This window comes from Pelodiscus sinensis, chromosome 26, assembly GCF_049634645.1.
Source record: "Pelodiscus sinensis isolate JC-2024 chromosome 26, ASM4963464v1, whole genome shotgun sequence".
Taxonomy (NCBI): Eukaryota; Metazoa; Chordata; order Testudines; family Trionychidae; genus Pelodiscus; species Pelodiscus sinensis.
Window position 1 is genome coordinate 8,245,901 of NC_134736.1, and position 15,550 is coordinate 8,261,450.

At 43.9% G+C, this 15,550-nt stretch overlaps 1 protein-coding gene across 3 annotated transcripts in view; it reads left to right on the forward strand.

Moving 5' to 3' along the window:
* The window catches only part of TTC12 (tetratricopeptide repeat domain 12), a 75,438-nt gene extending 69,530 nt beyond the window's left edge, over nucleotides 1-5,908 (forward strand). For all 3 annotated transcript variants that reach the window (XM_006111239.4, XM_075909442.1, XM_075909443.1), the window contains 2 exons: nucleotides 3,028-3,253; nucleotides 5,740-5,908. In XM_006111239.4, coding sequence (XP_006111301.2) covers nucleotides 3,028-3,253; nucleotides 5,740-5,815 — 302 coding nt within the window. In that variant the 3' untranslated portion in view covers nucleotides 5,816-5,908. The remainder of the gene's footprint in view (nucleotides 1-3,027; nucleotides 3,254-5,739) is intronic.
* The last annotated feature ends 9,642 nt before the right edge of the window (nucleotides 5,909-15,550 follow it).

Consider the following 15,550-nt stretch of genomic DNA (forward strand, 5'->3'; position numbering starts at 1 on the left):
TCTTTGCGTGGCTAATTCCAATCTGAGATATGCCTCATTGCATTGACAAAGATGCCAGATGTCTCATCTTTCTCTTTCCTCTTCTTGGGCATACCACCTCACATTGATGATCTCTGCCCATATGAAGTATCCCTTTCCTTTCTGTCAAATTAACACTCTGGCTTTCTGGAGGCATCTTTATAGAATTTTCATCCTGCTCCTTCTATCTATACAAGTTTAGCTCACCTCATTGTGTATCACAGTCATATTAAGAATCATCCCTCACGTAGTATCTTCACTCTTAAATTCTAAACACTGTACAAAAGTTGGCAGGTGGTTTTTATCCACCATTTACAGATGGAGAAACTAAGCTTGAGAAGAGTCTAGAGATTTGCCCAGGGTCACCTACCTAGTCAATGTGAAAGATGAAAGTCGAATCTAGATCTCCTGACAATTCCACTGGGTCTAACCTGCTGCTTCTTTTCTCTGTCTGGTAATTTCAGATGCAGAACTGAGTAAAACTGTCCCGTATGGCTGAGTGCTTTAGAGTTTCCTCTAGCAGCCTGGGGCAGCCTGGGGCTGCGTCTACACTGCACCATTATTTTGAGATAACTAGCATTATTTTGAAATAACAATGAGAGCATCGACACAGCCATTCTGTTATTTTGAATTAATTTCGAAATAACAGACGGCTTATTCTGAAATCTGTAAACCTCATTCTATGAGGAATAACGCTTGTTCTGAAATAGCTATTTTGAAATAAGGCGTGTGTAGATGCTTCACTTCTGCTATTTCAAAATAGCCCCTCACCAGGGCCATTCTAAGTTATTCCTCCCTAGTGCCTCCTGGGGCTCTAAATAGAGATAGCATGTCTACATTAGGGATGCCTGCCTTGGACTAATTTTGAGGCTTCCCTGCAGTGTAGACGAGCTATTTTGAAATAAGCTGTTTTGGAATAACTATTTCGGAATAGCCTATTTTGAAATAAGTGTGCAGTGTAGATGTACCCCCAGAGACCTCAATCCTAGTTGCGTGACTTGACATTTATTTGTCAAGGAGAGACCGAATACAGATCACGTTGATAAACTCAAAAGATCATTTAAGTCCAAACTCTGCTTTCTTTCCATTTTGTTCGGCTGGGTAATGGGATACAGTACAGTGCCCTATTAATGTGAGCAGATGAAGTGACAAGGAAAGAGAGTAATGAAACTGGGGTTTGTTTTCAACTTCATTCTTGTGGGGGGCTTCAGAACAGATCTCTAGGTTTTTAGGTCTTTATTTCTCACTAGCCAAGTACAAAGAAATCTTGGGAGAGTTCCTTGCTGGCAGCTGCAAGGGAAAAAATTCAAAGTCAAGAGAAACTTGAACCCTAAGGACTCTGGCTGATTAAAAGCCCCCTGGAGCATCTTCTCTCCTTTGTATACCCCATATTAAGTACTGTTAATTGATGCGGTGTGTGGAGAGAAGCTTCCTTTTTTCCCGATACTTATTATGCTACAATGTGCTGCTTTCCAGCCACATGCTGGGTGTTCATCTTTTGCTAAGTCACATTATATTGTCAGCTCAGTTTAGCAGCCCAGATTTGGTTTTGCTGCTGGGAGCACTTTTGGGTCAAACTGTAGTTCTCTGACATTCATCTACATTCCAATCAGGCCAGCAAGTTCAGCTTTCTGAAATGGATCATTTTTGGTGCCCCTGCTGCAGTCTGGAGCACCCCAGCTTCTCCGAAGCTATTGTCACAGCAGAACAAAAGGGAAAACATGATGTGATTAGGACAAACAGAAGGGACAATGTAAGAAAATCACAGCAAATTTGCGTAGCCCTTGGGGAATCTTCTGCAGGAGAAAGACATCACTTTTTGTTTTTTGTTTTTGTTTTTTTAAAGCAGTATCTCTGAATGCTGCTTTGATTCTGTGGCCCTAAGAGATACTGCTGCTGCTTGCAGGAGCTGCCAATAACGCCATGGCTCTTTATTAAGATACTCTGCTAGTGTACATTGGCATAGCTCCCCTGGAGCTGGCAAAGCTGTGCTGATTTAGGCCCGCTGAGGATCTGACTCTATGCATTGCCTTGTGGGTGGGTGGGGGGGGGGGGTGGTATGGCCAGCCTGGCGCTGTAGATGCCATAGACTGAGCTTATGTTGCTTGGAGTTTGAATTTCACATTTGGTTCAGGACTCCTTGGCTAGCAGGCGCAGAGCGAAGGGAGGATGCTCAGGGGAGAGAAAAGAGATCACACTCAGAATGGTATTAATTCTCTGCATGGGAACTAAGGATGTTAAAATGCATGTAAATGGCTAACCATGTAACCACTGGAAAATTCACATGGGGCAGCAGCCAATTCCCTGAGAGCCAGTGTGTACCCAGAGCTGGCTTTTAAGCTGGCTCCCTATGTGTACCACTGCCCCACACTGCTGCCTCTGTATCAGATGGCAGCAGCCCAGAGTGGCAGCTGACTCCCCAGGAACTGACTAGGTGCCGCGTGTAAACATTTGGGTAACGGATAAGCTCATTCATATGGTTATCCATTTAAACGGCTACACTTACATCCCTAATGAAAACGGCATCTGGCCCTCCGCTCAAGAAGGGGAGATGGATGCATTTCATTCCCTCCTGTTCCATTTGCCACTGAGCTGTGATTGGAGACTACATTGTTTATTCTGGGCCAGGTGTCAGTGATGCTCAGCGAAGTGGGCACAAGCAGTGTGGTTGACAGTCTCCCAGAGCCTAAGAGCCTGTGGTTGGCTATGCACTCCACAGAGCAAGCAGCCTGTGACTGCTCCCACAACTGCATCTTGGGGTGGAGGCAACGCAGTATGTTGCAGCATTGTCATGCTGCATGCTCCTTGTTTTGCTGAGCCCTCCTTTAATTTGCATTTTCTTTTCTGCCCAGTTCTCAGAGCTGAATAGTTACTGATGCCCACTTGGTATCAGGTGCCGCTACTTCATTCTACCATCAGTATTCAAAGAGCTATTTCCACCGGGGCCTGGCCCCCTGCTGTACTTACAATGACCCCTCCCCTCCAAGTTGTTCCTTTCTCTTCTCACAGAGTTTGATGTGTTACTGAAGCTCTTGGCCTCTGAGAATGAGATTGTGGTGGGGAATGCTGCTTTTTGCCTCAGCAAATGCTTCGAAGTACCTGGAGCTGCATCGTCCCTGCTGAATTCCAACGTTGTGATGATCTTATTAAAACATGCAGGCGGTGAAGCCAAAGAAACCTCAGTGCAGGAGAATGCGGCAGTTGCTTTAGGAAAGCTTTGTACTGCTGAACCAAGGTATTATGGGGCAGATTATTATCCCTGGGCATCATCCAGCCTGTGTGACATCTTCCTAATAAAAATCAAGGCAGCATGGCATGAAAAACTTGCCAGACTCCTTATAGCTAAAGTGCTAACCCTGCCACCAGTGGTCTGTGGGAAAGATGGGTGAGCTGGTATCAAGGACTTAGGCACACCATTGCTCCCAGAGCCATGAAGATACCGTGTATGTTAGAGATACTGTGAAAAAGCCAGCAACTTCTCTCTAGCTGGGAGTCTCACCAAGATTTTGTGCCTGAGTGCTGCCTGGAGACTCCATATTTCATTTCAGTCATGGCTAGTACATCATTTAGCGTTCTCATCTCTCTATGCTCTCATCGGCTCGTAGGGTGGCTGAAATCTCTCTTCCCTTCCCTTCCCTTCCCTTCCCTTCCCTTCCCTTCCCTTCCCTTCCCTTATCCTTTTTTTCCTTTTCCTTTTCCTTTGAAGGAGGGATTGTCTCCTTCTCTCCCTGTTTTCCGTGTGCTGATCTGGGCAGGGATGGGAATTCTCTGAAAGTTCCCCCACCCACATCTCCTTGGGCAGCACCTGATAGGGAGTGCAGAGCTCTCACCCTCTCTCTTGAGTGTAGGGACGGATGGGACATGCTGTCAAGTTCATAGTCGGTTTGCTTGGAGCCTTGTGGGTAGCTGCAGCGGCACAGACTCGTTCCTCCATTGCCAGAGCTTCTGGAGCATCATTAGGCATGTGGTAGCTTCACTCCGCTGCAACAGATTCACGGGCACTGGCTAGTAAAGCTGGCCTGGAACTTTCTGCAGCAATAATTGATAGAAAAGCTTGCTTTCCACAAAATCAAAATGTTCTGCCAGAATAATTCAGGGTATGTCTACACTACCACCCTAGTTCGAACTAGGGTGGTTAATGTAGGCAACCGAAGTTGCAAATGAAGCCTGGGATTTAAATATTCCGGGCTTCATTTGCATCTTGCCTGGCGCCGCCATTTTTAAAGCCCCGGTAGTTTGGACTCCGTGCCCGCGGCTACACGCGGCATGGAGTAGGTAGTTCAAATTAGGATCTCTAATCCGAACTACTGTTACTCCTCATGGAACGAGGTGTTCTGGTAGTTCGGATTAGAGAGCCTAATCCGAACTACCTACTCCGTGCCACGTGTAGCCGCGGGCACGGAGTCCGAACTACCGGGGCTTTAAAAATGGCGGCGCCCGGCAAGATGCAAATGAAGCCTGGGATATTTAAATCCCGGGCTTCATTTTCAACTTTGGTTGCCTACATTAACCACCCTAGTTTGAACTAGGGTGGTAGTGTAGACATACCCTCAGTGTTGTTGGGAAACTGTTCCCAACTCACATGCTCCTTGGAATCCCCAGCTTTCAGGCTCCCTGGACAGACTGGCCTGGAATCAGGGTTTCCTGCTTTTCAGCAGCCCAGATGCTCTGGGAGCCTTGATTCCTCCTTGGTGGGCTGCGAGGGCTTTGGGGTGCCTCAGCGATGCTTTGAAAAGGTCAAAACAAAATGTTAAATGCTCATGAGTGAGTGTGACAGAATGGGGTAGGGCATCCAAGGGTTTAAGCTGGTGTGATATTTGCTCACGGAGTAACTCCAGCCAAACCCATCTAGCTGTAGTCAGTATCATAGTGCAAGTATGCCCTTTACTTTTGCTGCCTGCAGAGTGTTAACTGTCCAAGTTGCCTTGCTGTGTGAATGGGCCTATGCATTGCACTGAAGCCAGGAGACACTGGACTTCTGTGTTGTTCGCTTTGGATTGCTTGGACAGCTTTCTGGGAATTGTTTTACAAGAATGTTGCTTCTGTTGAAAGAATGGAAGGAGGAAGTATGATTTGACGAACTGTAGAGGTCAGAGAAGTGACTTGAGAGGAAAACAAGAGTGTAAATGTCTGGAAAGAATGTATGCAGAGAGACTGAGCGGTGCTAGCAGACCACGTATCACCCCTTAATTACTATATATCCTGCAATCCAGTCATAGGAGCAGAGCATGAACATACTAATATACCTGTTGAGCTACTATATAAAGATCAGTGGATAAGGTTTAGGCTTCCCAATTGATTACTTCACTCCTGCCGGTTGGAGCAATGTTCCCAAATTGATACCTTTCAGCAGAGAAAATATAACACAAACCTTTGATCAGAAGCTGCTATGAAGTCAAAGGGATAGACCTCACTCTACTACTTCTGCTAATCTTAGATGTCTTCCACAATAGATTAAAACCCACTGTGCTGCTTGGACATTTTTGTAAAGTATCTCTTTGTGTTTAATGCTTTTTTATTTCTTCCTGCTGTGTGGAGAACTGTAACATAAAAGCATTGTCTTGCTTTCCTCTTATGGGGAAATCTATTGGATATGGCATTAACATTTCCTGACAGCTTGTGCATGAGATGCAATAGGGCAATGGAAGTTAGATTTCTTGCATTGTCAGTCATATACCATCCTCGGCATCTGACCCTTGCTTTCTTTTGTGGTTGTTGCAGGCATATTCTTCGACTGCGGGAACTCAATGGAATGGCAATCCTTAACTCCTCTATGAAATATGTGCAAGGTCTTTGAATTCCCCAAATGTTTTTGAGAATAGGCTGTTAATATTGTGGTATTCTATTTGCTGTTGCTTATGCCTTCTCTAATAAACATTATTCAAAGAGACTAGACAATCTTTCATCCCATTATCAAAGTGCAGCTCCCATGTCCAGGGGAAGGAAAGCACATTCATTGGCACCATAGCACCTCTAAAACCAGATCTGACCTCTGCTCCAAATAGTCCAGTTTCCAGTCTCTGATAGTGGCCAGCACTGGAAGATACAAGAGTCCCCAGAAGGGACATATATGGAATAACCTGCGCTTGTTCCTAGCCCGGTCAGTCAATGGTTGGCTTAATTCCTGATGCCTGAGGATTGTTTCAAATGTATGGAGCATAATGGAGGATATTCTCTCTACCTATGTAAATATCATCTTTTTTTTTTAATTCTCCCAAGCTCTGTCTCAATGGGTAAGTCTACACTGCGGGGTTTTCCGGGATACCTCCATGCAATTTATGTAGCTTTTTCAGAAAAAAACTATAGTGTAGACCTACCCAACGAGATTATGGCAATGACGTTCACAGGGTCATTATCAATTGACATCAAAACTATTCATGTATCAGTGTTATGCTTCCTGCCTTTCAGTTTCATCATTTCCATTTGCTTTTGTCTTAAATAGGATCATCCAATTTACCTTCATCAGCTTTCATTATTTTGTATATCTCTGTCACATCCCCTCTTATTCATATCCTCTGTAAACTCAGCAGTACCAATACTTTGTATAATCAAACACCGTATTTAAAATATAATAATGCAAATATCATGTGATTCTCTTTTGTCTGTTTCCTGAAGTGATTGGCCTTGAGTTAGTGGCTATGCAAAACTCTTATCTGGCAAACTATTCTGTAATGAATTCTTCTAATCTCTTCAAATTAAATCAAGCCATAACTACTAACCATTTCAAGATCTGGCTGAGAAAGAAGCCAGTGCATCTAGACACTGTTTTGTAGGGGCAGCACAAACCACATAACTGAGAGGTTTGTTTAAAGAGATTTGAAATATTCACTATTAAGAGGCAACCCATTCTATGCATACACACACCTCCAAATCTCTGGTAAGAGTCTGCAGAACCCAAACTAGGACAGGACAGAATTCAGTATCTTTGCTACATGTTTAGCTTTCAGCTTGTGATACAGAAAATATATACTGTGTATAAAAGCAGCACGCATGTAGGACAGTCTTATTTGCTTTTGAAATAGACTCTTCCCCTTTTCCCTCCGTGACACTTGTAGATGGCTATTATGTTTGTAATCTCTTCCCTTTAGAGTAGTGGCTGTCAAATTATATATCATTATCTTCTCCTTAGAGTAGCAACTGAGTACACTAATCTTTCCTATTTGAGGGGAAGGAAATGCTGCTGCACCTGGGTTTTTTCCCCTCTCTCTTTGGATATTGTTCATGTTGTAATCTAAGTGCTCGGATGGTCTCATTCTTAATCCTCTTTTCTTAAAATGCAGGGATTAATTTGCAGATTGCTTGGGAAATCAACTAAACAAACGTGTAATATTACTGCTCGGTGTCTGACTTCTTGAGAAGTTGTGCCCTCTTTAAATTTGCACAAGGCATTGCTTAAAAACTAGATTGACATTGGTATGCAAAGGCAGCTGTCAATGAGCAAGTGTGTTAAAAGCTCAAGAGCGGATGCACAAAGTGAGCTTCTTAAAGCCTCAGGCTGGGATTTTCAAATGAACCTAAAAAGTTAGGTAGGTGCCCAGAAAGGAGTTACTGTTATGGGATTCTTATAATGCTACACAGATTATTAAAAGAGGGTGTCCTGCCCAACCAACCTATCATCATCTCTGCCAGCATGAAATGAGGAGTCGCAGCATATAGCGTGAGAAGCCAAATTATCACCATTATGTGCAGTGTTCCATTTCCTCCCCTTGATGCTGTCAGCTCTGTTGTAAAAACAAGGAGGAGTCCCGTAGCACATCAGAAATTTATTAGGGCTCATGGATCTGCGGGTAGGAGGGTGTTTGCAGAACTGCCCTAAGTCACAGCACATGAAGCCTGTTTATCTGTGAGCTTTGCGGAAGAGTGGTTCCCACTGCACAGGCACATCTGGCACCCCAAAGTCGTCTTTTTTTCCAGGTGTGGTGCTCACCGTGACGTATTGTATGCGATGACTGTGGAATCAGGTGCTGTGTTCCCGCCGCTAGATGGCGTACTGGTTACTCATATTTAACTCTTTAGCCCTGAGGGTATTCAAATAGTTTAAGTTTGCAGGAAAAGTATGTCAGTTGCCTTTACTTAGGAAAACCATGCAGGTGACAGAAAAGGCAGAGCATAGATGGGTGTCAGCAGCAGCCAGCAGTGTAGTTGAGGACCCTTACAGAGATGCTTGCTTCTGCTAAAACAATCCAAAGAGCACTAATTGAACAGAAGTAGGTTCACCTAGTGAAAGAACTAGGGAACAACAACGAGACCTGCCCTATGACTTTCAGCTGTTAAAAACTACCAGGACTGCTGAGTGGGTGGCCACTCACTGTAGACTCACAATTGGCTAATGAACATCAAAGGGCTGGTGGAAGCACAATGTCTTGAAGGCTCCTTGGGCTGTTCTGACAGCAGGGTAGTGTAATGTCATAGAAAATCATGCCCCAAAGCCATTAGAACAGAATTTTAACATTTGCTCTGGTTCTCAGGTTTCCTAATGCAGTCAAAGTTTTGCCTAGTCCTTCGTACCTCACTAATAGGGAAGAACCGCTTCCCTATTTTGACTTGAGGGATCTGTCCAGTGTGTGTGTGCACAAATGTTGACAAATCTACTCAACACCCTTGAGGAGCAGAACCACAGTGCATGATGCACCAGGTGGGACAGGATTCTCCCTGCGAACGGGATGACTCATGGTTAGGTAGCTTTTATATTGATCACTACGTCCTCCCATTTAAGGTCAGTAAAATAAGTGCCTTGCAACATGGGATCCTAACTGCTGCTTTGCTTTTGTGGAACAATAGAGGCAGGAAGCAATGATGAGGAATTGGCAAGTCACCCTAGGAAAGCTCTGGGCCAACAGCTCCGTTATGCAAATACAAACCCCTAGCACAATCCAGATTTAAAGATTTACATGTCAGAGTCTCAAAAAAATTGCCCTTGATGCCATTGTAAGGCCCTGCCAATATTATGTTTTCAAACTGATGCAAAGAATAGAACTGAATGGGGAATTTCCCCTGTCTCGTATTTAGAAAGCAGCGAGTGCTGTGTGACTGGTAGTTCAGTGGTTCTGGACATACAACACTCGCCCACGAAAGCTCATGATACCATCTACGGGTATGTCTACACTACCCCGCTAGTTCGAACTAGCGGGGTAATGTAGGCATACCGCACTTGCAAATGAAGCCCGGGATTTGAATTTCTCGGGCTTCATTTGCATAAACTGGGAGCCGCCATTTTTAAATCCCTGCTCGTTCGAACCCTGTGCCGCGCGGCTACACGCGGCACGGGGTTCGAACGAGCAGGGATTTAAAAATGGCGGCACCCAGTTTATGCAAATGAAGCCCGGGAAATTCAAATCCCAGGCTTCATTTGCAAGTGCGGTATGCCTACATTACCCCGCTAGTTCGAAGTAAGAGGGTAGTGTAGACATACCCTACGTGTTTTGTTAGTCTTTAAAGTGCTACCAAACTATTTGTTGTTTAAAGTTTATCCTTAACAGACTAACTCGGCTACCCCTCTGAAGTGTATAAGAAAAGGCAGCAGCAGCTGTAGCCTGATGGCAAAGAGACAGGAGTGTGATCCAGGCAGCTAGACTGATCCTGGGAGGTGAGTTTGGCTTATGGTAAGTTCTGATGTGTATTTATAGTGGGGAAATTCCCAGGAGGATTGCTGTGGCTGCATCCTCTGCAGTCATAGGCTCTTCATCATTGTACTAATCAAAACCCACTGCGTCTGTTTCTGTACCTCTCTCCTGCAGGAGGTGTCAATCTGCTAAAGAGATTATTCCTGCTACAGTGCCCGAGAAGCATTTATGCCTTTGACAAACACATAGTCAGCATTCCTCTACCCTAAATTACATGTGTTAGTTCTGAACAAGGGTGGTGCTAATAGGATCTGGAAGTCAGGCTGTCGGTGCTGAAAAATACTGGCTCAAATGAAAGTTTCCTTTAGGAAATGCTTTGGGAGTCAAGTTCAGAAGTCGAAAGTAGAATGGAAATCCCACTGTGAAATCAGACCACAGGGCCCAACCCTCATCTGCCGTTGTGGCATAGGCTACATCTAGACTGAGATCTTCCGAAAAAGCTTATTTCAAAAGAGAGCGTCCACCCGGCAAAAGCGCAATGAAAAAGCGATGTGCTTTTTTGAAAGATAGTGTCCACATTGATCAGACGCTCTCTTGCATTTAAGTTGTGATTAGTCTGGATGGAGTGGCCACCAGGGCATCTGTGTTATTTCCTGGAGGCCTCTTCTTTCGAAGGAACTCCCTCTTCTGCATCCACACATGCCTTTTTCAGAAAAAGGCTTCTTGCTCATAGAGTGAGGTTTACTGCCGTTGGAAAAACCCCTCCGTTCTTTCGACTTTGTCAAAAGAACTCAATGGCAGTGTGGATGCAAGTATTGGTTTTCTGGAAAAACAGCCGTTTTTCTGGAAAAACACTGCAGTGTAGATGGACCCATAGGCGTGCCCAAGAGGGAATGTTACAGCTATAGCTCAGCAGCTTCTTGATCCTTTACCAGGGGGTGAGTGGTGTGTGGTCTCTGCTGAAAGCTAAGAACCAGCTGGGTGTCGTGGCTATTGCAAGATGTTTGGACAGGAACTGTTTTGAGAGAGGTAAATGGCAGACTGTTCTGTTTCAACATGTTTGGAGATGAAGCATGTCACTGGAGCTGGTGTGGGCCTCCCCAGTTCAGTCAAGAATTGAGAGCAATCAACATCTTTCAGCCCAGTTCTGCCTCATTTTCAATCTGGACAGCTGCAGGCTGGAGTGTTCTCACAGACCCGAGAAGACTCTGAATAGGGACCTTCAGGGCTGAGCTAAAGTTCATGAAATGCTTGATTTGTGAAAAGAAACACAAAGTCTGGGACTGTATAAGAGAAGAAGAAAGGGCAGAAGGTGTTATTGATTCTGGGGCAGATCTCTGCCAATGGGAACGGCTTATGAAGATTGGATCCCAGGTCCCTGGACTGGACAGAAGCTGTGAGGACTGACCACTGGATGGAAAATACCTTATTAGACAGGCACAGGTGTTTTTTCTTTTACCTGTAAAGATGTGTTTCCAAAGCCACATCGTTGTTTTATTTGAATCTTGAACCCAAGCTTTGTTAGATAAACTTCAGTGTGGTTTTACTGTAGAAGCACGCTGTGCTAAGTGAAACCAGTAAACTTGAGTGCAAGGAAGAATCAGATCAGAATGTATTGTTAGTATCCAGAAGACAAGGGACTGGGCAGTGGAGCATGACAAAGGTTATGTAAATTGGTTGTTTGCATTGGGGAAGAGAAGAGCTTGTTATGGCTTGGAGCACAAGGTTTGTTCATATCCACTGTCTGCAGGCAACACAAGCGTTTTCCCCGCTGGGCACTACATAAGGCCATGATATGGATAAACCCTGGACACTTCCATTAAACCCAACATGTATCAGAGATGCCAATAAATAGAGCCATGTGGGCTTACACCAGCTAAGGATCTGACCCAATGTTCCTGACCAAAGTCATTGCAGTGTTTGTGCAAACTAACCTGTGGCCTCTGCATATGGATTATTGCAGAGCCGCTGAAATTGCCATTTAAGCAGAAGAGGTGCCTGGCAAATAGATTTTCTTTAGTAGATTTGTATCAGGTCGCACATTCAGCGTCCAGTGATGACTCATTATAATGGTTATTACATGACAAACTGCCTGATGTGTAGGTTGAATTATAGCTTATAAATTTAGAGATTTAATCACAGCTGCCATGAGTCAGAATATGGTTTGTCCTGCTCTGTACTGACCTCTGGACAAAATTCAGCCTGATATATTTTGTAGCACAGTCCATGCTCCAGTGTAAGCTATGGACAGAGAAGAGACCTAGGATATATGCAGAATATTGGCTGAGGGAGCAAGTGGAATAGATCTTAGGCAGGTGCCTCTTCTGAAAACTGAAGCCTGATAGCAGTTTTTAACATGGGATCCAATTTGACAAATCATTATCTGTTATGGTAGTGTCTAGAGGCCTCAAGCACCAATTTATGCCAGGTGTTATATAAACATATAGTAAGAGACAGTCCCTGCCCCAAAGAACTTCCAGTCTGAATAATACAAAGCTGGGAAGGGAAAGAAAGATGAAGTGATTTGCCCGTGGTCAAATATACTGCAGTTATGTGGCAGGGCTAGCATAGAAACCAAATCTTCTAGGTCCTAGTCAGTTCACTAACCATTGGATCATGCTGCCTCTCGAGAGATGTCCATTCATTTCACTGAAATTTACAGCTGACTTGTTGTGTTTTAATTTTTTTTAAACAGTCTACACAAAACTATGTCTTTAAACTGTTCTCAGAAAGAATCCAGAAATTCCAACACTGGAATAAAATATCCGAAGAGGGGAGACAGGTTCTTGGGACTGGAGAAGTATTTTTTCCTCTGAAGTTGTCAGTGTTCAATAGCAGAATAGAAGTGGTTTGCTGGAGGTTGAAAAATGACTGATTGTTGGTTAGAGGCCCCTGTTTGACATCTCTTTTCGTTGCTTTCCTGCACTGTTGCCATGCTCCGTTTCTGAGTTCTTGCCCATTTACATCTGTCCCGTGTTGATGTAAATATAATGCTCCCTACTGGTCACCATTTGTTTGGACAGGAAGCACTTTGGGGCAGCCAATGTCTCCCGTTACCTGTGGACAAATTCTAGCATAATAAAGTCCTAATCTCAGCTGTCCTCCAGGTTCTATCATAATAAAAATAATACTAGGAATACAGGGCTGTGTGGTCCGTAACAGATAATTGTGACAAAAGGAAACATTTCCAGGCCTGTAAATGTGACTGTTCCATAATGAACCTTTAATCGCTCCTCCCATCGTGTAATTTAAGCTTGCTGTAAATTAGCCACACTTTAAACAATTGGGCTATAATTTGATTCTTTCCTTTTCTGCCTCTGATGAGGTTTGGCTGAACGTATTGTAGTCCTAGTGCATGGAAATATTAGTATGTGCAGCTCTGAGCAGGGGGCATTAATTACTTGAGCGTGAGGTACCTTTCCTATAGTCGCGCTGTTGTGAATCAGCATTTCTCTTTGTGAGGTGATTTATGGTTTGGTGAAGGTTGCTGGATGGGCATATCTGGAGAACAAAACCATTTATTTAGCCACAGACATGACACATCCAGCAGTAGTGCTATATGCCAGCACAGCAGGGTCCCCTAGCCCTGCTGGAGAACCCATTCTGAAGAAGGGAAAGTATCTTCCATCCTTTTTGTGTTTCAGCAAACAAGAGGGACAATTGTGACTGCAGTGTCTACTACTGTTGGTGTTGTGCTTAGTATCAAAAGTGTCCCATTCTGGGTTGGGTGGTAGATGCTACCCAAATAAGCATGAGTAATAGTAACCTCTATGTTGGGGCCAAACCTGCACATCCACATTCTTTTCATATAGGCCAATGAACAGCCATTAGCTTGGACAGGGTTTGAACTCTTGACTGTAGCAGTGAAAAGTTCTGTATTATATGACCAGCGTCTGACTCCCTGCAGTTAAATAATTTCAGGCTCCCGCACTAAACAGCGGCCCACTTTCATCATTAGAAAGGGCTGGAAAATGGGAACTATTTTCCATGATACATTTCAAAAGAAATGGAGAGAAAAATCCATTTGTTCTGAAAATGTCTGAAGAAATGCTTGCCTAATAATTACAGTAAAAAAATAAGGACAGTGTTGAAAGAAATGAACATTTTCATTCCAAAAATGACTGCAGAAAGGCTTGATGAGCTCTAATCTAATCTAATGCTATTGTGTGGATTTGATAGAGTGTTGCAGTTATGTCACCTTGGTAAATGACTGCAGCTGGAGCAGGGTGCCATGAATGGGAGAGTCCATGTACAACTGAGTTAAATTTGACCCTAATTTCAGGAGAGTCAAATGTGCTAAATAGAAGTGATCAGTCACATTCCTGCCATGTCCAGTCCTGTCTAAGCACTGATGCAAAGATACCACCTATAATAGATTGTTAAAGAAGTTCGGTGGGAGGGGGGTGGTTTAAAAAATAAATCCAACCTTTTCAGATTTCATTAGGAAACTCCTAATCTGGCTACAGTCTGCTGAGTAAAAGCTTAAAACTCTCTCCCTGAGAGGATTATTTTTCTATCTGATATTTCAAATTATATTAGGCAAACGTGTTGGGCATAATCAAGCATTGCTTTGCAATTTGCTTTTCCAGCAGTCTACGAGATAGCTGTAGCCTTAAGCTATGCTCCTATCAGCCACAGAAGTGCCCCTGAAGTAGGGAATGTAACTCTTTGTCCACATTTAAATTTAACCCAATAACTCATAACAACTTGGGCTCCTAAGTAGTTTAACGGAGGAACTTAAAGCAATTTTACAGCCATTTGATTAAATGAACCTGAGAACACCCTGGGACTCTAGCTACCTACAACAGTCCCCATATAACAAAGAGAAAAACTCCGTGCCAAGGTCATAAGAACGTAAGATCGGCCATTATGGGACACAGTATCCAAATGTTCATCTAGCTCAGTGTCCTGACATCTGACCATGGCCAAGGCCAGGCGCCCCAGAGGGGATGAGACAAACAGGGAATCATCATGTGGTCTATCCCCTGTCCCCCAGTTTCTGACAAACTGAGGCCAGGGATGCCATTCCTGCCCATCCCAACTAATAAGCCATTGATGGACCTAACCTCCATGAATTTATCTAGCTCTTTTTTGCACCCTGTTACAATCTTGGATATCACAAGGTCATCTTCTCTGGTAAGGAGTTTCACAGGTTGTCTGTGCATTGTGTGAAGAAGTACTTCCTTTTGTTTGATTTAAACCTGCTACCTAAAAAGGTTGCAAAAGAAGGACTAGCAACAAGGCCATTATGCACTATAGCTTACATATGCATTAACTCCGTGGGTGCTTTGGGGTAGAGCACCAACAGGAAAAAATTAGTGGGTGCTTAGCATCCACTGGCAGCTAGCTTCCACCAACCCACCAGAGTCTCCCACCTGCCAGTGGCCTCGCAGATCAATTCCTCCTCCCTCCCTTCCAGCACCTGTGTAACCATGCAGTTAAAATGTGGTTTTATGCAAAGTAACGTGCCTTAGTGTACTTTGCCAGCCACCCTTTCTGAAAGCAGAAAGACTTTTATCTTACCATTGGTAAAGGTGCACCAGCCAGAATTTTGTGTTTAAAGCTGATTCCAAGGCAGGAATAGAGTCTTATTATTCTGTTTTAAGTTTTAAAATTAGTATTGTAAAATAAGTAAAACGGTAAAATAATAAATAAATATCTGTCAAAAAAAACCAGCATGATAATGCAAAGCCCACTAATCCTAATAAAAAAACCTATTCTAAAAAAACTGGTTTTGCCTTAAGAGCAGCAACGTCCTCCCATGCTTGGAGCATCAGTCCAGACCAATAGAACCCCACTCCTCTGCCCATAATCAATCCACAGACCATAAACTGGTAAATATAACATCGAATGGTGGGACAGAGAGAATGTGTCTGTGTGTGTGTCCCTGTCTGTCTGTCTGCAGCAGCTGGCGCCCCAGGCAGAAGATGCGATCAGCGCCCCCGCCTGCACGGCCATCATTAACGTCA